The sequence below is a fragment of the Schistocerca americana genome, chromosome 1 (genome assembly GCF_021461395.2).
Source record: "Schistocerca americana isolate TAMUIC-IGC-003095 chromosome 1, iqSchAmer2.1, whole genome shotgun sequence".
Lineage (NCBI taxonomy): Eukaryota > Metazoa > Arthropoda > Insecta > Orthoptera > Acrididae > Schistocerca > Schistocerca americana.
In genome coordinates, this window is record NC_060119.1 from 727054608 (window position 1) to 727082255 (window position 27648).

At 40.2% G+C, this 27648-nt stretch overlaps 1 protein-coding gene across 2 annotated transcripts in view; it reads right to left on the reverse strand.

Moving 5' to 3' along the window:
• Positions 1 to 27648, reverse strand: part of LOC124545114 (protein SMG9) — a 99767-nt gene that overhangs the window by 15396 nt on the left and 56723 nt on the right. For both annotated transcript variants that reach the window (XM_047123941.1, XM_047123933.1), the window contains exons 6-7: positions 14403 to 14550; positions 7836 to 7983 (exon numbers count right to left, since the gene is read on the reverse strand). In XM_047123941.1, the coding sequence (XP_046979897.1) occupies positions 7836 to 7983; positions 14403 to 14550 (296 nt within the window). The remainder of the gene's footprint in view (positions 1 to 7835; positions 7984 to 14402; positions 14551 to 27648) is intronic.

Consider the following 27648-nt stretch of genomic DNA (forward strand, 5'->3'; position numbering starts at 1 on the left):
CATTCCTCTTTTTCAGAAAATTATTTATGTATATTAGTGGAAAATGAGAAATGAATACCCTGAAGCGGCAGCTCCACACAAGCAAACTCTTATTCATACATTATACACATAGTACATCATAATCACACTTTTGGCAGATTGCCTATGACCACAATTTCAATCTAAAAAATGCAGTCCAGTAACTGGTCTCAGAAGATAGGTCCTAAATTATTACGTCCAGAGTATTTCAGTGTAACTATCCAGCATCAATGGAATGGAAAACATCCCAGTGACATCTATGTGGCAATGTAATTCTGATCAGGCTTAGTCTCTGCAACTCAATCTTCCATAGAGCAAGTGGAATGGTTGAGAGTCCACAAAACTTGCCATGACCTTTTACTGCTCTCCTCGGTGCAATGAGCTTTGACTCTTGTTAATCAAAAGCCTGCGAGGTTTTCTGCCATTGGGCAGCAGAGCTGCATGTTTGACCTGGATTGCTGAGAGGCACTCATCGGTCCACCGTGGTACAGGTTGCCTCCTAAGGTGAGCTGAGAACTCAGTAATTTTCCACTGAGCCAAGTCTGCAAGGGCCAGGGAACAGAAGAAGAGCTCTACGGCTGAAGGTGACCCAGTAGCAATTTTGAAATGAGTAGGATTCCCTGTGTTGAGGATGCACAGATCCTGAGGCACCATGAAGCACTCTAAAACTTGACTCCTGGCACAAGTAAAGTGTGAGCCCTATAACACATTACAAGCACTGGAGTCTTCCAGTTGGAGAAAAGGGCAGGGGAGTTGCTCTATAAGTCTCAGAATATGTAACTATCTGTAGTGGTTAACAGAGAGCAGATTGTAATCCATTGACCCACATGAACTCCAATGCAGGTCAGTAACCAGGGATGTATGTTTCCTGTAAACCTACATGACAGATGACGTTCCTGAGCTAAGAGTTTCAGTTCCTCCACATTTATTGGCATGTGTGTATTATGGGGGGGGGGGGGGTTACTTTACCTTGTCTCTCCTGTGGGATGAGGAGTCTCATAAGTTGTCAACTCTGTTCCCCTATTTTTGTGGAATTTCGAAGATATTCATAAGTAAATAAATACAAAAATTCTTTGGTCAAATATTTGTTTATTTGAACTTTTTGGAAAAATAACCAATCACGAATTGCATTTTGAAAAGTTATTCAGGATTATCCAGTTTATTGTTGTTGTCGGAAAAATTTAAAAATGATAATATTTGACTGAATCGGATGCGGGACATAAGTTTTGCGAAATATCGGTGCGTCTATCAACTGATTAATTGACCAATAATCATTGATCCTTGCCTTTTTTACAATTCTCATACAGATAGCAAGCCCAAACCATTTTCTAAGTTCGGGTGCCGCAACGTCAACAAATTTGGCATTTTTTATTCAGTTTTCTTCTATGGCAATTTTGACTGTAGTACTTGTTGGTTTTGTTGCTAATGTATTCGAAAAGATTGTTCCTAATGTATAATTTGATGATATCCTCAACGCTCTCTGTATCTTTGGGAAATATGTTTGGACCTGAAGATCCTTCAAATTTATTATTGGTTCTCAGTAAATCAAAGTCTGAGCACTGTGCACTGTCTTCTTTGTCTGAATCGATTGAATCAGTTGGCAACCGTAGAGTTTGCTGAATTCTTGTTGGACATATTTCACTATCTTCCAACGCTTCTGCTTCACTTTCATTTTTTCAATATCCCATGTCTTGTTCCCAATTGGCCAAGTCGTCCAGAACGTCGGACAAGATGTTCACACATTCATCGTAAATAATCGTATTGTCTCTTTCATCTGCCATTATGAAAGGGCACAACTACTTATAAAAACAAAAAACTTGTTGATGTGTGTAACTTATTGTTACCTAAACAAAACATCAACAGAATGCAAAAGATACTAATGTGCTGTCGCCGGCCACTGCACGATACTATGCCCACGACACCACTGTGGTGTCGCCGGCCGTTGACCGCTATTTCGCACACGAGACCACTATGGTGTCGCCGGATGGCATAATGTTAATGTAAAGGTAGGTGGAATCAATAGTGATGAGCAGGGCATCATGTGGTAAAGGGACAGGAACTGTGGAGAGTTGGTGGGGAAAATGGTTGATGCCTTTTATATAGGAGGGTAAGTTCCGGGTAATAGGTTGAAGGTGTTGGTCTACAAGAGCAGCAGAAATTCTCTCAGTAACTGGCCACAAAGGGGCATCCTGGGTGGTTGGGTTTATGAACTTCAGTAAGTATGTAGCAGTTGGGAGTGCAGGGAGTGGTAGGGGTGAGCAGAGGGATGGGCTCCGGGGAGAGGTTCTGGGATGGGCCTAAGGATTTGAGGAGTGACTGGAGATCCTGTTGGATTTCTAGAACGGGGTCACTGTGGCAAGGTTTGCAGGTTGATGTATCTGACAGCTGGTGGAGTCCTTCTGCCAGATAATCCTTGCGGTTCAAAACAAAAGTGGTGGAACCTTCATCTGCAAATATGATTATAAGATCAGGATCAGTTTTTAGATGGTGGACTGCAGTTCTTTCAGCGGATGTAAGGTTAGTTTGCATGTTGAAGGATTTGGGGAATGATGGTGAGGTATGGTTCAAGGTTAAGAAATTCTGGAAAGTTATTTTGAGGTGGAGATTTGGGGGCAGGGGAGATGGATCACGATTGGATGGAGGAGTGAACTGAGTTAGGCAGGGTTGTTCAACATTGGTCCTTAGTTGAGTCTGATTGGTAGGGTTGGTGGCGAAAGAGTTTTTCCACTGTAGGGACCGGGAGAAGGAGAGAAGGTCTTTAACAATCCTGCATTATTGAATTTGGTAGTGGGACAAAAGGCGAGGCTTTCGGAAAGGACCGATATTTCTGTGGGGGCTAAGGATTCTGGAGGAAAGGTTCGCGGCTGTGTTTCAGATCTGTTTAAGTTCTGGATTCTGTGTGGTGGTGGGAGGAAGTTTTGGAGGGTGGGGTAAATGTAGTAGGTCTGCGAGACAGGGTTTGTCAGCTATTGGGGGGGGGGGGGGGGTGGAGGAGGTTTGGAGGTTGTTGTAAAGCGGATGAACAGTGGTACACCAAGACAGGAGTAGGAAGTGAGCAGGGTGGAGAGATTTTTCAGTTGGCCTTGTAAGTAGAAGTAAAAGTATCTTGACCCTCTCATGGCTCCCAGTACAGTGAGATGGAGTATTTTACTCTATCCTTTCTTGCATTATTTTATGAGGGTCACTCCAAAAGAAATGAACACTATTTTTTTTAAATCCATCTTTTATTCTACATGTTTGAAAGTTTTACAGTGTGTAGATACATCCTTTAGGAACAATATTTTCATTTCTCCACATAATTTTCATCCGTCTCAACTGCGTTATGCCATCTTGGAATCAACACCTATATACCTCCATGGTAAAATTCTGGACCAACCTGTTGGAGCCACTGTTTGGCAGTGTGCACAAGGGAGTCATCATCTTCAAACTTTGTTCCATGAAGAGAATCTTTCAGTTTCCCAAAGAGATGATAATCACATGAAGCAGGGTCAGGACTGTAAGGCATGTGTTTCAGTGTTGTCCATCTGAGTTAAGTGATCGCTTCCATGGTTTTTTGACAGACATGTGGCCGTGCATTATCGTGTAACAGCAAAATATCCTGCTTTTGCCAATGTGGTTGAACACGACTCAGTCAAGCTTGAAGTTTCTTCAGTGTCATCACATATGCATCAGAATTTATGGTGGTTCCACTTGGCATGATGTCCACAAGCAAGAGTCCTTCGGAATCAAAAACCACCGTAGTCACAACTTTTCCAGCAGAAGGTGTGGTTTTAAATTTTTTTTTTTTTCCCTTGGGTGAATTTCCATGATGCCACTCCACTGATTGCCTCTTCATCTCTGGTGAAAAATGATGGAGCCATGTTTCATCGCCGGCCGAAGTGGCTGTGCGGTTAAATACGCTGCAGTCTGGAACCGCAAGACCGCTACGGTCGCAGGTTCGAATCCTGCCTCGGGCATGGATGTTTGTGAAGTCCTTAGGTTAGTTAGGTTTAACTAGTTCTAAGTTCTAGGGGACTAATGACCTCAGCAGTTGAGTCCCATAGTGCTCAGAGCCATTTGAACCATGTTTCATCACCCATCACAATTCTTCCTAGAAATTCATCTCCACCATTCTCGTACTGTTCCAAAAGTTCGCCGCATACCATTTTTCTTGTTTCTTTGTGAGCCACTGTCAACATCCTGGGAACCCACCTAGCACAAACCTTTTTTAACGTCAACACTTTCAGTATTTTCCAAACACTTCCTTCTCCTATCCCAAAGTAGTGTGATTCACTGTGATGCGTCTGTCAGCAGTCACCAATTCATTAACTCTCTGCACATTGTCTGGAGTGTGTGCAGTATGAGGCCTGCCGCTGCGAGGACAATCCTCAGTATTGCCGTGCCCACTTTCATCACGTAACCTGCTTGCCCACCGCCTAACTGTACTGCAATCGACAGCAGCATCACCATACACATTTTTCAACCTCTTGTGGATGTTTTCCACTGTCTCGTTTTCACAGCACAGGAATTCTATGACAGCACGTTGCTTCTGACGAACGTCAAGTGTAGCAGCCATCTTGAAGACATGCTGTGACGGCGCCACTCACAGGAACAGGTTGAACTAAGTTTGAAAACAAGTGGGAAGGATGTATCTACACACTGTAAAACTTTCACACATGCAGAATGAAAACTGTATTTTTACAAAAATAGTGTGTACTTCTTTTGGAGTGACACTCGTAGCTTAGTTTATTCATGATCCACCAATATATCATCACCTTCAGAGCACTGAGTGAGTGCCCGAAATGCACGTGGTTCGAATCTTTTAGGCAGTCAGAACATTAACAATCTCCCACCCTCCCTCCCCTCCCCCTCTCACTCTCACTCTCTCTCTCACTCTCTCACTCTCACTCTCTCTCTCTCTCTCTCTCTCTCTCTCTCTCTCTCTCTCTCTCTCTCTCTCTTTCTCTCTCCCTCTCTCCCATCTGCCACCCCCAAATATTGCTTTATCAAGCTGAAAATATTTAATATTGCAATAAATGTCTACACTATTGTTTATTTCATAGAGTTACTTGCACATGGATCATATTTTTCATCATTTGGTAATTCTGTGACAGGATACAGAACTACATTTTATTTCAGCAATTATTGTAAAGTTATGTCCAAATATAGTATAGCGTTTATCACTGTCCTCATCCCATAACATGTTACAAGGAATTTTTATTGTTCACTCCACATCTTATTCGGCATAATTCATCTGAGACAGCAGACACAAATTGTATTATAACATAATATATTTGCAATTTTTGAGGATTAATTTACTTAAATTGTTTTACAAATTTTATTTACAAGTTCAATAGTTTTGTGACAGGAAAATGCAAATTTTTCTCCAACTTGAACAATCTAATTTACTAAAGACATTGCATTCTCTATATGTGGTTTCGATGCTTAAGTACTGAAAAAGGGTCTTGTCCACAGTAAACAAGGCCCCCTTGTGTGACACGGCTCCGTGACATTACCTAATACCTGTTACACAAGTGTCATAAACCCTTGCCAGTGGCTGCCACATGAGCGATTTGGTCTTCACAGGCCATAACACGATCACTCTGCAATCCTGTCACCTCATTGCCGTGACTCATCAAACCACACTACCATTACACGGGGCCCCAAACCTCTGCACAAGCAAGAAATAACCATTATCTTTTAACTCGTTACCAATTATACCCTCTTTTTGACTAAATTATAGGATTGTTGAATACACTTAATATCCCCAGCAGTAAGCCTCCCCACCTCATGGTTCTTTTGAATTGTAACTTCATCCTACCCCCAGCCGTTCTGTGATCTTTAGGTCCCCAATTTGGACAACACATCTCTCCGTGAGTGTGTCATAATCTTTCGTCAATGTAGTCACCAGTTCCATGGAATGGGGAAGCTTTATACAAGCTACCATGCACTTAGTGGGTTACTAGGACTAGTTCACACATAATAAAAAAAAAAAAAAAAATTTCACTGCTGGTTTTGCAGTCTATACCTGGCACACTTTTCCTAGGCCTAAATGCCAAATTCAGCCTGTGTTTAAGGCTAGAAGCAGTTAATTCTAGTTGGGGCTGCTGACAGGCAACACTTTTCCAAGTAATACCTGTAGGCAACCATAGGATGTGTGGGAAGTGACTCATGTGCTATCTGCAGTGACATGGTCATAGCAGCCAGTGAGAGGAGCTTGGTCCTTCTGGACTTGGTTTCCAGGCTGGCAGGATGTGCTTTTTAGACTTCAGTCCATCTCAGTACAGCTGCAATGGCTCTTCCAGGTGGTTTGCGGCTAATGTACCTTCCCTAGGATGTGCCCCTTGCATTCTATCTGCTGAATACATTAAGTTTTTAACTGTCAAAATCCATGTTTAATTTTAATAGAATTTGGATGCCTACATCCTTCAGTATGCTATCAACTATTATTATTCAGCTCCCCATGCACTGGTACACTAGCAACAAAAACTGGAGTGTAAAATCTGACCCACAAACAAGGAAACAGCTGTATATATGGCTGTTTCTGGTTATGCTTATTCAATACCAGATGCAGATATCAAAGAGTAGAACAATGGTACTTTGCTGTGCACCATCATAATAAATATGACAGCAACTACTGATTGCTAAACTGGAATATATACACAACAGATTTTTTAAAGAATTTAAGAGAAGTGGCCCAGGGCAGTGCTGTATGGAACTCTTTACACAACATTCATGTTCCTGAACACAAAAGAGCTTAAGCATGCCAAACAGCGACCTGTGATTTCTCTTTCTTATGGAAATGAAATGATTGTGTGGCACTGTCGACTGGGAGGCCCTATCCGCAGAAGTTTGGTCGCTGGGTTGAAAGTCTTATTTCAGGTGACGCCACATTGGATGACTTGCGTGTCAGTGATGATGAGATGATGCTGATGACAGCATAACACCCAGTCCACAAGCAGAGAAAAATCTCCAACCTGGCCAAGAATCAAATCCGGGCCCACTGCATGACAGGCAAACATGTTACCACTCAGCTAAGCAGGCAGACACTTTCTTAGGGATAAAAAACATTTCATATTTGGGAACCATTTGGAGTCCTCGGAATAAGCTATGAAGGACAGAATCATTACATTGGCTGTATCAGGAAGGGCTTCACAACTTTGAAAATTCATACAAACTTATTCATATGACTTACAGCCTTAGTCTTTGTGTCATCCTGAAGGAAAATACATCAAGTTTTGATTCATGTAGTACCCTAGTACAGAATTTTGTCTCAAGTGGTAGTGGCAGTTGCAGCAAAGACGACAGCCTCTAACATGCCCAAGCATGCTCACTGTGTGTTTTGGATTAGTGTGCTCAGATATGCTGGAAAACCTAATGCTGATGACCAAGAATTGAGAACACAGATCATGCAAGATGTAGAACTCCACACTACCTCTCTCAAGTCCGGGATTTCCTAAATGTTCGCTTTCCAGGCCAAGAGGGCGCCAATTGCATGGCCCCCCACAGTTACTGGACCGAAAAATTTGACTTTTTCTTTTGAGGATTCATCAATGATACCATGTTTGTTACCACCCTTATTGGCTTCTCTACCAGAGATCAGAGCTAGAATCTGTCTCGCAATTGAACAAGTCATGCCTGACATGCTGCACCAAGTTTGGCAATAAATCTGCTTCAGATGGTAGGTGCACCACATGACCAGTGGAAGTCACACTGAAACTTGATATATTCACTATAAAATGACACAAACTATTTCTGCAAGTTAAATGACTAAATCAATATGAATTTTCATAGTTGTAAAGTCTTTTTTGACACAGCCTTCATAATTAAAGTATTACCTTCTTCATCAAGATCTGGCAGAAGAAACATGTTGATTGGTTCCCCACAGACCTCAGGAGACAGTATATTGATGACACTTCCATTAGCAATACCCAGGCCACTCTGCAATTGTAAATTGGACCTGGCAAAGGTTTGGCTGTATACATCCTGAAACAAAAAACAATGTGTATGTAGGTCTCTAATTTTCAATATTCTTTTCTGTTCAGTAGCTCAGTGCTAGAAAACAGAACCAAGATTAGGGGTTCAATCCGAGTCACTCTTGAATTTTCCTGTGTCGTTTATCACTTCTGTCACCTCTGGTAATGTTTATTAATGGGAAAAATTCCCAGTTGCACCACAGTCTGGAGTTCACATTATATCGTACGTCCCTCTACCAATGGCACAATAAGTCAGTTCAAATGTCAGGGGGAGGCAGTGGCATACCATTAGCTAAAGAGCCACACCTAGTAAAGCCCTGTGGTGTTCAAGCCAACCTTCAGTTTTATGACAGATTTACTTTATACAGAGATGCTTCACTCAAACAAGAGAGAACAGGTACTATTGTCTATTTTATGGATCTAGGCTATTTGTATGCAATTCATTTATTTATGCCTTGAGCTACTAACCTCCCTCTTCTTTTTTTTTACACTGTCTAAATTACAGTGGGTACAAACAGTCAAATTTCCAAAAGTACTGCACTAATGCCTGGCACAGTAGTTTCTCCTTCCTCCACCTATACTCCCAAATAGTATTTCCGGAAACTCTTACTAAAATTAAAATAATACATAATATAGCATTTGTAGTACATGTATTCTGTTATAAAATTACACAATTACCCTTCATTTCCAACGTATATCTACCACACATTATTATGCCAAACAGTCAATATAGTGATAAAATTGGTGGAATTGTGTGATATTGTAGAATCCATGGGATCTGCATTGAAAAGTTGTTCTTTTCAATCAACTTTTTTTTCCTCAGTGCAGTTTCAGTAACCTATGCTGCTATTATTATCTACATCACTATATCAGAATGTTAAAAAGTATGTAATAAGTCAAGAAAATAGATAAACCTGTTCACAACTCAAAGTCTAGTTTGAACATTGCAGCACTTTACTAGGTTTCATCCAAATAGAAGTGGTACCCAAGATGCCACTACTTGGATAGTAAAGTGAATTTACTCCCTCACTTTTCATGCGACATTAGATGATAAAGGTAAAAAGAAACACAACAGCAGAGCTCCTCAAATTTCCTTGTCTTGTGCAACATCAAAATGAAACTGCAATGAAAACTCAATGATTATAAAATGTAAGATTGTGACATGTGATGTGCATATAATCAAAGTTAAAGACATTGAAACTACTCAGTTGTTGGAGAAAGTTGTCCTCAGGTTTATGAAGGATGACTCTTTTGTCATCTGTGGTTGTTAAAATGATGTCATTATCAATGAAGGTTTCCATGCTGTTAATGCCTTAAGAAAAGCTCCACAAAACTGAAACATACAAATGCGGTTTTTGACATGCTCCACAGTATGATGTAATTCAAACTCCATGTGTTGACAGGGCAGTAATAATCGCAAAGAAAACATTTTTCAGGTATCTCCAATAGTTTTTCAAATTTTTAGTTGACAGACATACAGAAATTTAGTGGTGAACTTCACACTAATCATAGCCTTCACCTTACAAGGCACAGAAAAAACTTAATTAATTTAGGTAACAAGTGTCTCAACAGTAAACATGTTTTGAACAGATGGCTCATCAAAAGTCAAGAAACTTTTTAGGAAAAGGCAAGCTATCTTGGACAGGTGGCTAATGAGAAAACAGTGTAATGAAACTTTTTACCATTCTTCCACTACATGCTAACAGGCAATTTCAACAAATGGTTGACAAGAAAAAATAATACAAATACCCCTCTCTAGTCACTAATCGAGAGTTTTTTTTAGAACATTAGAAGCCTTTGCAGTAATCTCAATGAACTTACAATGGATGTCAATGATCAAGAAGATTTTGATTGCATCCATATTCTATGTTTCAATGAGCACCATGTTACTCATGGTCTAGGAAAATTAGCAATGAATACTTCCAACATGACAACTTCATTCTGTCAAAAACTGAAGAAACAGGTGGTGTTGCTATTTATGCCAGGAACAGTAACAAGTGTAGTGCACAAAGAGCAACATTTCGAAGTGTATGCCATATAGCATACAAATACTCTTATTTACTGAATTTAATAGTGTATGAGACACTTTCAAGATATTTTAGCCTCTTTTTGAAGCAATTAGACACACTACTAGTGTGCATGTATAGATGTGACAGGTGTGATGATTCTTGGGTATTTTGTTGTCAATTTTCCGACACATTCCAGTGGCAGATCAGACTCAGAAAATTTGATGTCCACATTTAACCTTACTTCCACAGCCAAATTGTATACCATAATGTAACACTGTGGTACACTAATTGACACTGTATATACAGCTAATGTAAGTGTTAGTCAAGTTCTGAAATGTCTTTCTAATCACAATGGACTAAACCTCATTATTAATGATGTAAATATTAGGAAGAATCTAACTGAGCCTACTGGAACATAGTATGGAGGCTAACTGAGGAAACTATCCAAGCCTTTAAATCATATATACAAGATGCATATTGGATGCTTCCATATGATGAACACAATACCAATTCCAAGTACTATTTCTTCAGTGATTAAATGGCATTAATACTTGAATGCACTTTTTTTCAAAAAGGATATGTAGGGTACAAACCAAAGAATCCACAAATAAGTCAGGGAAGAATACAAGAATACAGACTTCACATAAAAGAAAGTAGGATGTGAATACCAGAGCAACAATTTCAGACTATCCAGCATAGCTAAATCACTACAAAAAGTATTGCGAAATACTAAGCCAGGTTATTAATATATCTCAAAGTTTGTATTTAAGCTGAAAAATAAATAACTGTATCAATAAAATCAAAATTATATGTAAGGTAATAAATAGTCAGATTGGTGCTGCCCCTTTAAAAAGAGGTGATGCTGCAAATGTTACAAATTATTGTCCTATCCACCTTCTTGCAGCATTATTTAAGTCCTTGAAGCATAGCTGTATTCCATGATTGTGAGACCTCTTGACAGCTTAAACATTACTAGTAAAAACCAATGCAAGTTTCAAAAAGCTATCTCTACAACTGAAGCCATAAATTCATTCAAAAACGATGAGCTGGAATGTCTAAACAAGCAGACATTGCCAGTTGGTATATTCTGAGATTTTCCAAAAGCTTCCAACTGTGCTGGTCATAGGATATTTCTTGAAAAAACAAGTCACTTCAGATTCAGATGACAAGTGGATAACTAACTAAATTCTTACCTGCAGGACAGTCAGCAAACAGTAGTTTTAGATGTAAACAAACTGGTGGAAGGGTAGTCTGACTGGGGAATGGTACTTTTTTTCAGTCCCACATGGATTTGTCCTTGGTCCCCTACTATCTATCATTTATGTTAACAGCTATCTTTGTCCTCCAACAGAGCACATAAGTTTGCAATGCTTAGCAATAAAATGAGCACTGTGACTGACAGCAAAATATTTGCTAACTTAAAATACCACAGACAAACAACTGCTTATTAATATTCAGAAGTGGTTTACAGTACATCCACCAGCAATAAACCTATATAAAACTGATTACATCTAGTTCCATTCTGACCATAAAAGCTCCCAGAAGACTGTTTATTGCACATGGACATCAGCAGACACGGTGAGCATTTTGTTCAAAATTCTTAGGTGTCCATATAGGTAGCAAACCTTAGCTGAGACATCACATCATATTTTGCAAGGACTGGACTCATCAATATTTGCGATCAGGTTAACTTCCAGTGCAGGGATTTCAGTACCTCAAAGATTGCTTCTTTTCATTAATTCCACCCACTTCTGAGAGATAGTCATAAAGTTTTAATCATCACCACAAAAAATTAAGCTGAGACCATGAAACATGATGATAGTGTTAGTCACGCTACATGTTCACCGTTCAATGCAGCACATCTTTTGCAATGATGGACTACTTGATGGAGGTCTCAGCTGTGGAAATCTATGTCAAGGCTGTTCAGGAAACGTTCCATCGCAATAATCACCTTGTTGTCATTCTAGAAATGCCTGCCACATGAATGGTTTCTTCATATTAGGAAAGAGAGAAAAGATGATGGGTGCCAGGTCAAAAGAACATGAGGAGAAAAGACTGTGTGCTTTAGAGTAAGAGCTGGGGAATTGTTGTTGAGCAAAAGCAACCCCTTGGACAGCTTTCAATAACCCTTCATCTTGATAGCCTTCCATAACGTCATCAGGAGATTTCAGTAGCATGCTACTGTGACGTTTTGCCCCTTGTGAGCATAATCTGTTATCACTACATCATGGCACTCACAAAAAATACTCAGAATCAATTTGCCTGATGATGGTTGGGCCTTCATGTTCTTTGCTGCTTGCGAATTCACATGTATCCATTGCTTGTTTTGCTCCTTGTCTTGGTGTCATAGTGATGCACACAGCACTCGTCCACGATGATTAGGTGGTGGCTAAAGAAGTCATTTGGATTGGTGTGACATTTCACTGCTGCTTTGCCCCCTCCCAGACATTTTAGAACTACTAGTGACAGTTTCTTTCATTTTTTATCATCATGGAAAGGTTATCCAGCAAGGAATGATATAAGATGCAGACAGAGGTACAAGCTGAAACTTCCTGGCAGATTAAAACTGTGTTCCAGACCGAGACTCAGACCCTTTCATGGGCAAATGCACTCCTGACTCAGCTATCCAAGCATGACTCATGACTTATCCTCACAGCTTTAAGTTCACCAGTACTTAATCTCCTACCTTCCAGACCTCACAGAAGTTCTCCTGTGAACGTTGCAAGACTAGCACTCCTGGAAGAGAGGATATTGCAAAGACATGGCTTAGCCACAGCCTGGGGCTTGTTTCCAGAATTAACTTTTCACTCTGCAGGTAGGGAGGTAGGAGACGAGGTACTAGAGGAGTTAAAACTGTGAGGATGGGTTATGAGTCATACCTGAATAGCTCAGTTTGTAGATAACTTGCCCACAAATGTCCTGAGTTTGAGCCTCGATCCAGTAAAAAGTTTTCATCTTCCAAGAAGATGCAGAGTGAAAATTTCATTCCAGAGATATGAACTGTTGACACTCAGATCTGCATTTTTATCAGAATAATGAAAGTTCTGCCTCCAATGGTTATGAATAATTATTCCAATACATGTATGGTATACAGCTAAACATTATTGTGCATCTGATGAATGTTTTCAAAAACATGGTTATACTGACTGCGGCACACAATTCTACGACACATTTGTGTAAATAATATTGGATTTGGGCATACATTTTATAATCAACACTCACTGCCTGCTGCAAAAACACAATACTTATGATCTATGTTCCAATACATTGTCACAGCATTGTCCTTTTTGACAACAATGAGTACTTTTACTCCACAGGCTTGCTTTTCATTTTACTTATCAAGGGCCACATCAATGTCCCATTCCTCACTAACAACATGATCCAACAATTTGTCACTACATTCAGTCCAGAAGAACAGTGCTGCCGAATGTTTGCCATTTAATTAACAATGAGTCCCACCAAACAGATCTTTTAATGTTTTCTTCCGTCATAGGTGTCCACAGTACTACCAAAATGCCCACTCTCACAGACATCATGTGTTTGTGAAATTTCTGATAAGTGGAACATAGTATATTCTCTCAATCTGTCCTACCCAATTCTCACTCACTTTTGATAGCACTTAACATACATTTTTATACACTCAATTAAAAATTCACATCCATTTACGGACTAATGAGCCACTAAATACCTCGTCCCTGTAAATCTCTGATATTTGATGAAAATTTCTGTTTATCTCATATTTTACATATTTTTTGGTTCATATTCACAAAGACACAATCATTACACATTGCTCAAACCTACATGTAAATAGTGTATAGTTCTTGCCAAAACATTCACTTCTGTGTGGCAAATGCCCAAAATGGCAATCCTACTGTAGTCTCTCATGTTTCTTCAGTGGTATTTGCCTCACTGATCTATTCTTCTTGAATCTTTTTGAGGTGATTTAGAACAAGGGATGGTAATCTCAGTCTGAGTGGGAATACTGCCACTGAAATCGATAGACTCCATATGACCTACCAAATATAAATTACAAGCATTCATTTGATTGGTGAAATTAAAGAAAAATCTTAGATATTCAAAAAGAATCAAGAACAAAGATTTCTCAAAATAAACAGTTTTTGCGATACAAAAAATTAATTAAATAGAAACACACACACACACACACACACACACACACAGAGAGAGAGAGAGAGAGAGAGAGAGAGAGAGAGAGAGAGAACCAAATATGCTGCTAGTGAAAATTTATTAGCTTTGGTTGAAGAGTAGTGTAATGTAAAATGCTGGTGGTGGTGGTGGTGGTGGTGGTGGTCGCAGTATAAGTTTTTTTTCTTGTAGTTTTGATTCATGGTTGACCCATTATTTAAGTACAAACTAGATTCAGAAAGTTTTGTGAGTGGCACATGAATAAATTGATTATTACCTGCATCAGGCTTACATTCCCTGGATTATAATCATCTGGGGATGTTTTTGTATGAACTAGCAAGAGATGAGGATAATATTCTACTAGCTCATCATCAGCATTGAAGACTGTTGTTGAAGGTTTGAGCATCTCTGCTGTCTGTATAAACCTAGAAATATAAAAATCAGTACTGCACTAGAGGTAAAAGAAAATATTAACTTAAACATTAAATTTTCATTTATAATGATAAATACACTGCTCTGAAAAACTTAAGGACGAGATAGATAAAGTAACATAACACACTAATTATTTTCTGGAAATGAACAAAAGTGTTCGAGTATGCTGCCAGTAGTCTTCCAGTCATGTACGGATAGCTGGGTGTCACATGGAGTGAGACGGACGTGTGTCCACGTGTGACTACAGCACCAAATGGGGCTGGTCCCACAACACAAGGCAGATGAAGGAATGGGAAAAGACAATGGGTGTAAATTAGTGAGAGGTTTTGGTGCACTGGGGTAGTGTTCTTAATTACAACATTGCCCGGAGACAACATATGGATGACTTCATGTGGGGAAGAATCATAGAAAATTGGTCACAATAAATTCCATGGTATACAGTCACTGTAAAGAAACTTCTAAAGGAACAGAGATTACTTCATAATATATGTAAAACAAAGTGTATGGGTACAGATAGGGATATGCTGAATGAAATGCATTTGGCTGCCAAGAAAGCAATGCATGAACCTTTGTACGACTACCATAGCAGAATATTGTCAAATGATCTTTCACAAAAGCTGAAGAAACTCTTGTCATATGTAAAGGCTGTTAGTGGCACTAAAGTTAGTGTCAAGACACTCACAGACAAGGCAGGAACTGAGATTGAGGGTACCAAAGCAAAAGCAGAAATACTTAATTCTGTTTCTAAATGTTCCTTTACAAAAGAAAATTCAGGATAATTGCCCCAGTTTAATCCTCACAGCAGTGATAAGATGACTGAAACAAGTGTTTGTGTCAGTGGCATTGAGCAACAGCCAAAATCACTAAAATTGAGCAAAAGCTCCAAGGCCTGACATAATTCCTATCAGATTCTATACTGAATTTTTGGCCATGATAGCCCCTCTTTTAAATATAATTTGAAGTGACCCAAGGTAAAGAACCACTTATGTTCAGGGTGGGTTGCGGCAACGAATCATGGTGAGGGTGCAGCCATTGTTATCTCACAAAAACATCAGGAAGTTAAACATTTCATCGAGATACATGTTAGTACATTCGCAGCACTGCAGTGTGGCAGCGATGCCCCCTTTTGCGCTTGGCATGGTTTACTCTTGTTGTGCTGCAATTGCCAGCTTTTGGACAAGAAGATGATGGTGATGTCTGTATCCATGAATGCTGATGCCCAGAAGCCCACTTGGCAGCAGGTGCCCTAGACAGGGCAAGGTGTGGCTTCTCAAAGAAGGTGCCAATGGCATAGAAGCCTGCTGGGACTCTTGCAGGGGATCACAGCCTCCAGGAGAGGAACTTGCCCCTGCGAGTGAAGGGGCAAGGTGCCAGGTTACCCCCACCAGCAGCTGTACCACCACGAACTCAATCTGCTGTCCCCCAGGGCAGGAGACTGGCTGCTGCTGAAGTAAGCCTGGGGGCAGCTCACCTATAGGAGGCACGATGAGTAGGGAGGACGACTTGTGCTAGAAGACAGTCTGGGAGAGGCAGAAGCTCAAACTTGGGATGGCTGTTAGCTCACCCATTGCACTCTGGTACCTAGCATAGTCCTCTCATCATAGTAGCTGCTGCAGGACTGTGGATACCTCTGTGAGGATTGAAGCTAATTTATACTGGTCATGCCAATGTACAGCTTCCAGCCACGAACGAATTACAAATCTGTGGTTTGACAGAGTAAAAACTGCTTGACCCATCCTTCAAGAGACTCTCCTCTGCATCGACAGGATTTCAGTGCTCAGGCTGGTAAGCCTTGCAATGCACAAACAGCCTCAATTCTGCAGCCAGCATGTCAACACTATGGTGTCAGCTGGCTGCTTATGGCTTCTTCAATTGTTGTGTCTGAGCTGCCATTTTCCACAGCAATGCCCAAAAAATTATGATGGCACTACAAATCTGTTGCAGATGCCTTGAACAAAAAACTGTGTCCTGTAGTTGGAAAAAAATACAGGTCACACCCATTTGCTAGAAAGGTAACAGAAACGATCCACAAAACTACCATCCCACATCCTTGATATCTGTTTACTGTGACATCTTAGAACATATTCTGTGCTCAAACATAATGAGGAATCTGGAACAAATGAGCTCCTCCATGGCAATAACAGCTCAGACTTTTCAAAGATGATCAGTTCCCTACAGCAAAGTACTATCTGAAAGAAGGTGCATAAATATTCAGTCAGATCTTCATAAGATTTCAAACTGGTGCAAAGATTGGAAGCTTGCTTTAAAGGTTCAGAAATGCAAAACTGTCCACTTCACAAAATGAAAAACATAGTATCCTATGACTATAATATGAATGAGTCACTGCTGCAACTGGTCAACTCATACAGATAGCTGGGTGTAACACTTTCTAGAATGCAAAACGGAACAGTAACATAGGTTCAGTCACAGGCATAGCAGGTGCCACACTTCGGTTTATTGGCAGAATACTACGGAAATGCAAACAGTCTATAGATGAGATTGCTTACAAATCACTTGTGCAACCCATCCTAGAATACCACTCAAGTACGTAGGACCCATACCAAATAGGACTAGCAGGGGATACTGAATATATACAAAGGGCATCAGAAATTGTCATAGGTTTCTTTCACCCATGGGAGAGTGTCACAGAGATGCTGAGGAAACTGAATTGGCAGATTCTTGAAAATATATGTATACTTTCGCTCCGGTAGGGGTTGTGAGGACAAGATCAGACTAATTCCAGCATATATGGATACAGCTATTCTTCCTGCACTCCATATGAGAATGGAATTGGAAAAAGCTGTACTAACTGCTACAGTGGGATGTACTCTCTGCCATGCACTTCACAGTGTTTTGCAGAGAACAGACGTAGCTGTAAATGTATGACTTCTTAGCCTTTCCCAGCATAATAAGTCTTGAAAGTCTCAGAGGATTTGGGTTTGCTGCTGGGTCCTAAAATCAAATCGATTCAAAATTTTTTGGCAATCCAACTGTTCATCATCTTCAGGACAACGCTGCTGCTGCCGCTTCTGAGTGCCACTGAGAACTGATCAGTTCTCAGTGGGACCTCACAGCAGCAGCAGCAGCAGCACTATCCTGAAGACGATGAACAGTTGGATCACTGAGTATTGGATCGAGTTAATTTTAGGATCCGGCAGTAAACCCGAAGAGACTTTCAAAAGCTGTGGATATAGATTTAGTTTCACACAAGGGGCTTTTGTTAAATCTGTGCTGATTCTTTGAGAGAAGTCTGTTTTTCTCCAGGAACCTCATGATGTTTGTGCTTAGAATATGTGCTAGGAGCAGCAAACACTTTGATATCAGAGCTGTTGCTCTGTAATCCTGTGTATCTAGTTTTTACCTTTTTTGTAAGCATGATTGACCTGAGTTCTTTTTCAGTCACATTGAGTAAGGTTCGTCTATCAGAACATCATTTATTCTGCTAGTATGAGATTGGTGCATAACTTCACTCTGTTTTTAGTTTTGCATGTTGGTATTCTGGCTGCTATGAATTTATTTACCAATTGTAGTTCACTGTTGCTATTTGGGTTTACATATTGTCATTTTGTCACCTGGAGATAGTGAGTGGAGCTATGGATGGTAGAAAATGGAGAGCCAAATAGAGAAATCACAATATTTCTACATATTTTTCTGTTTGAGTTCAATAGAGGAGTGACAGCAGCAGAGACAGCCAGAAACATTTGTGCTGTGTATAAGGATAATGTTACTGGACAGAGAGCATGACAAGGAAATGGTTTACTCATTTTGAGGAGGAGCATTTTGACATTAGCGGCTCGATGTTCAGAAGACCTTCACAGTTTGATGAAGATCATTTAAACACATTAATCCACAACTATCCACATCATTGTACTTGAGAACTGACAAATGTGATTAATCCACCATTGTGTGTCATCTGCATGCAATGAGAATGGCTCAAAAATTGGGTGCATGGGTGGCGCATGCTCTAAGCCAAAATCACAAAAATCTGTGGGTGGTCATATGTGCACCTCTGCTTGTGCATTATTAGCTGGCTTGTGGACAATACCGACCATTCCTGTCTTGTATCATTACTGGTGACTAGAAATGGTGTATTTATGCTAACATAAGGAAAAGAAAGAATGGTTGAGCCCAAACAAAGCAGCAACTACCCGCACAATGACCTGTGAACATCCAAAAAAGATAATGTTATGCATCTGGTGAAACAGCAATGGTGTGTTGTGCTATGAAATGTTTCCCCAAGAAGTAACCATCACTGCTGACATTTATTGTCAATAACTGAGACATCTTACAGACGCAATCCAAGAACAATGAGTAGGAAGACTGCGTGAAGAGATGCTACTCCATGATAACACCTGTCTGAATTTGGCTAGACCAATGAAAACCACTATACAGGAGTTTGGTTGGGAAGTCATTCCATAATCACTTTATTCACCCAATCTTAGGCTCCATGATTTTCACCTTTTCCACATTCTATCAGACAATCTTCAAGGAACTTCCTTTCCAGATGAAAATGCTCCCCAAACATGACTTGATGAGTTCTTGTCTCAGAACCATGTGATTTCTACAGTCACAGAATCAAAAAGTTACCTCAGTGTTGTAAACAGTGAAAGAGAATATATTATTCATGACTAACGTCTCTGTCATGTGTATTAAACTTATAGAAAAAAAACTATGAACTTATGCACAAACTCAATATAATATCGTATTTGAGCACCAAGATTAAGATTAATGCTCTTAGGCAGCAATATAGATTGCTATTGTGGTGAGCAAGAAAGCAGTACGCGCAACTGGAACGATGGTTGCTAGGCTGGCAATACCATATGGTGCTGAAAGTATGCCAGTGGTATGGAAAGACTATGCGAGTCATGATGGTGAATATAACTTGGTAAGTTTAAATGTTGGGGACCATCGAGACTTATGTGCGGTGCTGCTACCTTTCTTACAGAGTGACAATTATTGAACCACATGAAAAAATGTAAATTAGTTACAAACTACGGTGTGCACATGCTATTCAACATGTAAACATCACTATACATATTCAGATTTAGATTATGACATGTTCGATATGCCTGCCATCATTGGCAGTATTTGGTGCAGACAAAGAGTGAAATTCTGCATGACCTGCTGAAGCGTCAGAACATCAATGCTGTCAATGACCTCCTGAATGGCTGTTTACAGCTCAGCAGCGGTTTTGGGGTTATTGAAGTGCACCTTGTCTTTAATATAGCCCCACAACATGGAGACATGTGTTCAGATCCGGAGAATAGGCAGTCAATCAAGGCCCATGCCAGTGGCCTCTGAGTGCCCCAGAGCCAGAATGCGGTCCCAGAAGTGCTCCCCCAGGACATCAAACAATTTTCTGCTTTGATGGAGTTGACCTCCATCTTGCATGAACCGCATCTTGTTGAAATCAAGGTCACTTTGGATAATGGGGCTGAAATCATCTACCAAAACCTTCATGTACTGTTTGGTAGTCACCATGCCATCAAGGAATATCACACTGATTATTCCATGACTGGACACTTCACACCACACAGCCACCCGTTGAGAGTGCAGAGACTTCTTGATCGTGAAATGCAAATTCTCAGCCCCCAAACACGCCAATTTTGCTGTTGACTAACCCACCCAAATGAAAGCAGGCTTAATTGCTAAACCAAACCATACGCAAGCACATAATAATTCCCATCATTCCTCATGGTCAACCATGCAGTTTTTTATTTCATAAAGTTCAATAATTGTCACCCTGTATGTTCAATATTTTGGAAACCAGTACTGACATAATAATTGTTACGTGCAGTCCTAAAGTGATTAAAGCTTTGCTTCTATATTTTTATTATGCAGTAAACTATATTAAGAAGCAAATGATATTTAATATTCTACCAACAATGTACAAATAATTCCTAAGTTATGCAAAGTTTACTAGAGCTTTCTATTGCAAACCAGGCATTTAAGTCAGCAATAGGAGATCTAATATCTGTCTCTCCAGTGGGGAGGGGGAGGGGGGGGGGGGGTAAGGGACATCCCCCAATTTTCCGTTATCTTTGAGATTAACTGTAACAAACTGTGTCATTTTGTGATATCTTTACAGTGTTTGTTACTAAATGCAGCAAAAAGGCATTCCGGAATATTATTTAAAGTAAACATAACTAATGAGGAGGTATTGAATAGAATTGCGGAGAAGAGGAGTTTGTGGCACAACTTGACAAGAAGAAGGGACCGGTTGGTAGGACATGTTCTGAGGCATCAAGGTATCACAAATTTAGCATTGGAGGGCAGCGTGGAGGGTAAAAATCATAGAGGGAGACCAAGAGATGAATACACTAAGCAGATTCAGAAGGATGTAGGTTGCAAGGTAACTCAGGGAAGATTAGCCTTAAAACTTCTGGTTCCACGTGAATAACATTGACCAGTTCCACTGTACGTTGTCTCTGTCACCTCCTACAGACATGTAGTTAAACTGAGAATTATTTACAGAGGTTTAGCATGATTGGGGGATCCTGCAACACAGCACTGACTTCAGGAATAATTTTCAAAACATCTATCTTTAGGATATGGGATGCGTTTTTAAAATACTTATGCTGAAGATAAGAAATTCGAAAAGTGTCACAATACATTGGAAAGTTAGGACTCCACAAGAAGTGAACTTTGAATTAAAAGTGAATGTAATAGATGGCTTGCAGACAGCAACACAAAAAAATAATGGCATGTGTCACGGAATATAGTACGTTCATGTTGCAAAAAATTTAAGTTCATGTGCAAGGGTTATGAACATTTTGTGGATGAAATATCATGAACAATCATCATGAAGGCAACGTGAAGAAGAAGACAGACAGCAGCAGCAGATGTGGTGAAGCCAGTCATGCACCCAGAGGTAAGAATCACATTTTGTAGAGACATCACGAAAAGTAGTTCAAAGTCACTGATAGAGTCGCATGGGGGTGCACATGAGGCACATAATGCAGAGAGCCGGCATGCAGGCATGGTGCTGACACATCCTGAACCAGCTACTCCACCCAGAAGGTGCAAAAACTTACTGAAAGTGAGTCAAGGATCATATTAATCACAAGAGGGGATTAAATTATTAGAATTAGATACTGTGGCATATGCTCTTACTCGGAAGATCTAAGAGGCAAAGGGGACACAGGATGAGTGATTTAGAGTAAACTGAGGAACAGGATGGCAGAAGAAACCGTAGACTCTACAGAAAACATTGCTGAAGCATGTACTCAGCTAGTGAGTGATGGAAAGGAAACTAACAAAAAAAGAAGGCATAAACAGTAACTCGCAGGAAATGTTACAAGCTCTTATGAGTGAAAAATTGACAAAATAGAATCATCTACCAGGAAGACTAACAATAAATTGGAAGATCTTTTAGGGAAACTTAACAGCAAATCTGATGAAATAAGAAGGGATATCAAAGAGAATAATGACACAGTTTCTCAGGATACGAGCAGCAAACTGAACAAAATGGCAGCAGTTCTCACAGGGGAAAAATCTTCAAGGGAATACTAACAGTAAAATACATAACATAATTGAAGAGCTTATTAAGAAAACTATCAAAGAATTTAGAGCATTAAATGAAAGGATTTAATGGCTTCATGGAGGAACAAAAATAGTTACTAATGAGTTATCCAATAAAAGAAGTGCAGTGATGTCTTTCTAATTAAACTTAGTACAGATAAAGGAAATTTAGAAATTCTTTAAAACCTACTTTCAGTGAGGAGACAGAGAAATGTGAAAAGACAGTCTCTGAAATTAATAATTAGATACACACAGCTATTTGTCAAAACAGATTTACTTCAAAATTTTGTTGATAGTAACACAAAGGAGATTTTTGAGAAGGTAAATGGTATTCAGCAAGAGGTCAGTGATTTTGCTAACAGTGGCACTGATATTACTGCTGAAAACATAGAGAAGAAATTAGATTCAAAAATAAGAAGTATGGTCATAGCAAGTAGTAATACTACAGGAATGTTGTCAATGGGAACCACTAGAGCGTGTACTTTCCACAACTTTGTTGCAAAAAGGAAATTACAGGAACTTTTATTAAACAATTTAACAGATTATTACCAGAGGAATTGATGGTAGGAGGAAGGTAGGGCGTTTTATCACTCGGTTGGAAGGTGACACTCTGTCTTGGGGAATGTCAGGAGGCGATACTTGCCACTCCTGGAGAGAGAGAGAGAGAGAGAGAGAGAGAGAGAGAGAGAGAGAGAGAATACTGGTTGAGTAGTACTTAAGGTAATGTCTAAAACAGCATTTTTCAGGGAAGAAACTACTCAAATAGTGGGTAAATACATAATGTTGAAGGAAAGAGTAAAATAGTAAAGAGACAAGCGTTATTCAAAGTGATGAGTTTGGAAACATTGATGGAGGTTTCTGCCATGGGGGTATCAGATCCATGTGTAGGTTCTTATCATAGGAATAGATCTGCTGGTAAATCACGTGGCTATTACAGATTTTGAAAGAGGTAACATGACCATGACAGTAAGTGGTACCAGAAATGAGGTAAACTTCTCCGACTCAAAGTTCACACTCATGTAGAACTTTCTGGGCATCATATTCGCCAATGACTGAAGAAATTATTTATTTCACAGCTGCAATTTTGGCCTTTGGACCATTTTCAAGTGGTATAGCAAAAGAGTTTGCTTCGAAATAAATAATTTCTACACTCAATGGTGAATACAATGTTCAGAGACAGAGGCAGAGAGGGGGGGGGGGGGGGGGGGGGGAGAGATAAAAATAAAATTTGTTAATTAAAAATACTTCATGAAGAAGCACTTGTTAGATGCTATTTAAAGGTGAGGCATGAATGTTGTCAATGGGAAGCCAATAACAATGAAAGTACCTCATAGAAAAGAAAGAGTGGTCATAACAATATTGAAACTGAAGTAGTGGGTGATGAAATAAGGTCTAAGGTAAGCAAAATGAAATAATTAATAAAAGACAAAAAGGAGAATTAGAAAATTTGGTTTTGAATTATTAGAAAGTGTTTTCAAATAATCCAAGCTTAATGGGAAATATCCCTTTCAAATTCAACTGCACCAACCTTTTAAATTAAAACTTTATCCAAAACCTTTAGCCAAAGGAAAGAAATCTCAAAAAATGTTGGACTTGCAAATAACCAAAAGACTGACAAGCCAAAACTGCACACTGTTAGCATTTGCAACAAAAGGGTGACTCAGTAAGGGTAATATCAGATGCTAATGGCATAAATAAGACGAATGGAACCTCAGAATGAAAGGTCAGAAGCTCTTGAAAAGTTAGGACAAAACTTTGAAGGAGTTAGCATGTTATCCAGTCCTGACCTAACAACTTGTTATTGGCAAATTCGGTTACCAGAAAATTGCTGGTAATGCATAGCTTTTGTTTATGGATACGAGTGCTACCATTTCGGGGTAATGCCTATTGGAAAAACATCTTGGTGTCAGCATTCATCAGGATGCAGGATTTTATACTAGGGAAAGAGCTGTTGGGTAAAATCACAGTTTATGTTGAAAACATTTTAATTGCTTCCAGTGATTTGCAAGAGCATAACAGGATTATGGACACAGTACTGACTGCTTACCAAAAGGGAAATGTTACTGTCAATCTGGCCAAGTCCAAATTTGAAAAAAGTGAGATCCAATTCCTATAAACATACAATTTCAGAAACAGTGTTACTCAAAGTTAAGAGAAACTGGAAGCAATAGGATGATTTCCATAATCAACAAATAGGTTTATGTAATTTTGTAGAAAATTCGTAAATGAACAATTTTTGAATGCAACTACTTTCCTTAATTTAATGAAAAAGAATACTCTGGGAATATGGATGGAACATTATAAGAAGAATTTGAAAAAATTAAAAAAGCCCTGTCTATGGGGAGTACATTGTTTCACTCTAAATTGAGTCAAGAATTTTGTCTATGAGTTGACAGTTCAGAATTTGGGATCAGAACCCACCTATTCCAATTAATAGAGATGTATGAGAGGACACAATACAGTTTCATGAGCAGAATGTTGACCAAATGTGAGAGAAAGTATATACACTCCTGGAAATGGAAAAAAGAACACATTGACACCGGTGTGTCAGACACACCATACTTGCTCCGGACACTGCGAGAGGGCTGTACAAGCAATGATCACACGCACGGCACAGCGGACACACCAGGAACCGCGGTGTTGGCCGTCGAATGGCGCTAGCTGCGCAGCATTTGTGCACCGCCGCCGTCAGTGTCAGCCAGTTTGCCGTGGCATACGGAGCTCCATCGCAGTCTTTAACACTGGTAGCATGCCGCGACAGCGTGGACGTGAACCGTATGTGCAGTTGACGGACTTTGAGCGAGGGCGTATAGTGGGCATGCGGGAGGCCGGGTGGACGTACCGCCGAATTGCTCAACACGTGGGGCGTGAGGTCTCCACAGTACATCGATGTTGTCGCCAGTGGTCGGCAGAAGGTGCACGTGCCCGTCGACCTGGGACCGGACCGCAGCGACGCACGGATGCACGCCAAGACCGTAGGATCCTACGCAGTGCCGTAGGGGATCGCACCGCCACTTCCCAGCAAATTAGGGACACTGTTGCTCCTGGGGTATCGGCGAGGACCATTCGCAACCGTCTCCATGAAGCTGGGCTACGGTCCCGCACACCGTTAGGCCGTCTTCCGCTCACGCCCCAACATCGTGCAGCCCGCCTCCAGTGGTGTCGCGACAGGCGTGAATGGGGGGACGAATGGAGACGTGTTGTCTTCAGCGATGAGAGTCGCTTCTGCCTTGGTGCCAATGCTGGTCGTATGCGTGTTTGGCGCCGTGCAGGTGAGCGCCACAATCAGGACTGCATACGACCGAGGCACACAGGGCCAACACCCGGCATCATGGTGTGGGGAGCGATCTCCTACACTGGCCGTACACCACTGGTGATCGTCGACGGGACACTGAATAGTGCACGGTACATCCAAACCGTCATTGAACCCATCGTTCTACCATTCCTAGACCGGCAAGGGAACTTGCTGTTCCAACAGGACAATGCACATCCGCATGTATCCCGTGCCATCCAACGTGCTCTAGAAGGTGTAAGTCAACTACCCTGGCCAGCAAGATCTCCGGATCTGTCCCCCATTGAGCATGTTTGGGACTGGAGGAAGCGTCGTCTCACGCGGTCTGCACGTCCAGCACGAACGCTGGTCCAACTGAGGCGCCAGGTGGAAATGGCATGGCAAGCCGTTCCACAGGTCTACATCCAGCATCTCTACGATCGTCTCCATGGGAGAATAGCAGCCTGCATTGCTGCGAAAGGTGGATATACACTGTACTAGTGCCGACATTGTGCATGCTCTGTTGCCTGTGTCTATGTGCCTGTGGTTCTGTCAGTGTGATCATGTGATGTATCTGACCCCAGGAATGTGTCAATAAAGTTTCCCCTTCCTGGGACAATGAAATCACGGTGTTCTTATTTCAATTTCCAGGAGTGTAGTTACTGAGAAGGAAGCATTAGCTATTGTATGAGATTTCCAAATATTTCAATATTATCTGATGGGTGGGAAAGTCATGTAACATATCATAAAGCCTTAGCTCTCGTAAAGAATTGTTAATTGATACATGGTAGGCTTATCAGGTGGGCTATATAGTGCTACAAGAATACCAGTTTGATATACAGTACAGACCACGCAAAGAAAACATTGTAGCAGATGAGGTACGTCATCTACTAATGAGAATGAGAAAGGGAGTTTAGGTGAGTTCTGAACCAAGCGAAATCCCTTTACTCTACATAAAACAATGAGAGCATGGAGAGTATACTGAAGAAACTATAATAAACCTCAAAAGCGAACAGGAACAAGACTGAATTAGCAATGATCAAGCAAAGTTGTGTATTGTTTTATACCTCAAGAGGATGGGGAGTTGGCTGCTGTAGTTTTATTCGGGCCACTACCAACAACCAGAGAAGGTTTTAGTTGTGTTTCAGTGATCATGGAAGCTTTTTGAATGTTTTGAGAGTCTATCCCTTACAGAAAAGTACTGGGACTAGTCAACTGAGGAAAAATTACTTATCTACTGTACACAAACCTATGAAAATACTTAGTGATAATGGGCCTCAGGCTTAGTCCAAATCTTGGAATGACACACTGGAAAGGTTAAACATAAAGGCCATATACAAGTAAAATTAATTCCGTTCCATTCTTGTCAGCTGATACAGTAACTATTTTGAATTATTTAAAATTGAAAGATTGTCTGGATTGCAAAGTTATTTAATTTCAATCACACTTTTGGGGTATCATCAGACTGTGCAAAAGTAACTGGTTATGAAACCTATCCATCATAGGTATGGATATTAATATTGTGAAAGCATGGTAAACAGCAATTGAATTTTATCATAATCTGAAGAAAAAGTAGTTAGTTTAAATTTATGTATTTTTGTAATTTTGGAAGCTTTGGTTATTTTGTAGCAATGCACCAAAAAAATAAATTAATGAAGAGTTCATGTTCAAGGAAATCTGTGGTGAAAATCCATTTCTTAATTAACATAATTCAAGGAGCAAGCAGAGAGTTTCATTTAAAACTGTTTTTGATGCTTGGGGAACAAAGTTTGCTGCACAGAGACAAATGACAAAAATATATACATTGCCCGATGTACCATAATTCAATGACCATACTAATTTCAAAATTGGAATTTTGATATCCAAAATATCAATTGTGAAAAAAGGGGATATGTAAGTTTTCTCCTATTTTGAAAACCTTTTATTTTGTTCGTTCAACACTGTATGTGAGCACTACGGTTAAGATGAATTAGTCACTCTCCTAAGCAACAATAGAGATTATGCTGTGGCAAGTAAGAAAGCAGTTCCCATGACTGGAATGCTGGCTGCTAGGGTCAAAATGCCATAGGGTGTTGAAAATATGCCATAGGGAGACTATACGACTTGTTAGTGCAAATCTAACTTGGTGAGTCTAAACATTGGGGACCCACCGACATTTAAGTGTGGAGGTGTTACTCTTCTTATATACTGAAGTGCCAAAGAAACTAGTACAAGCATCTGCATTCAAATACAGAGATATGTAAACAGGCAAAATACGGCACTGCAGTCAGCAATGTCTATGTAAGACAACATGTGTCTG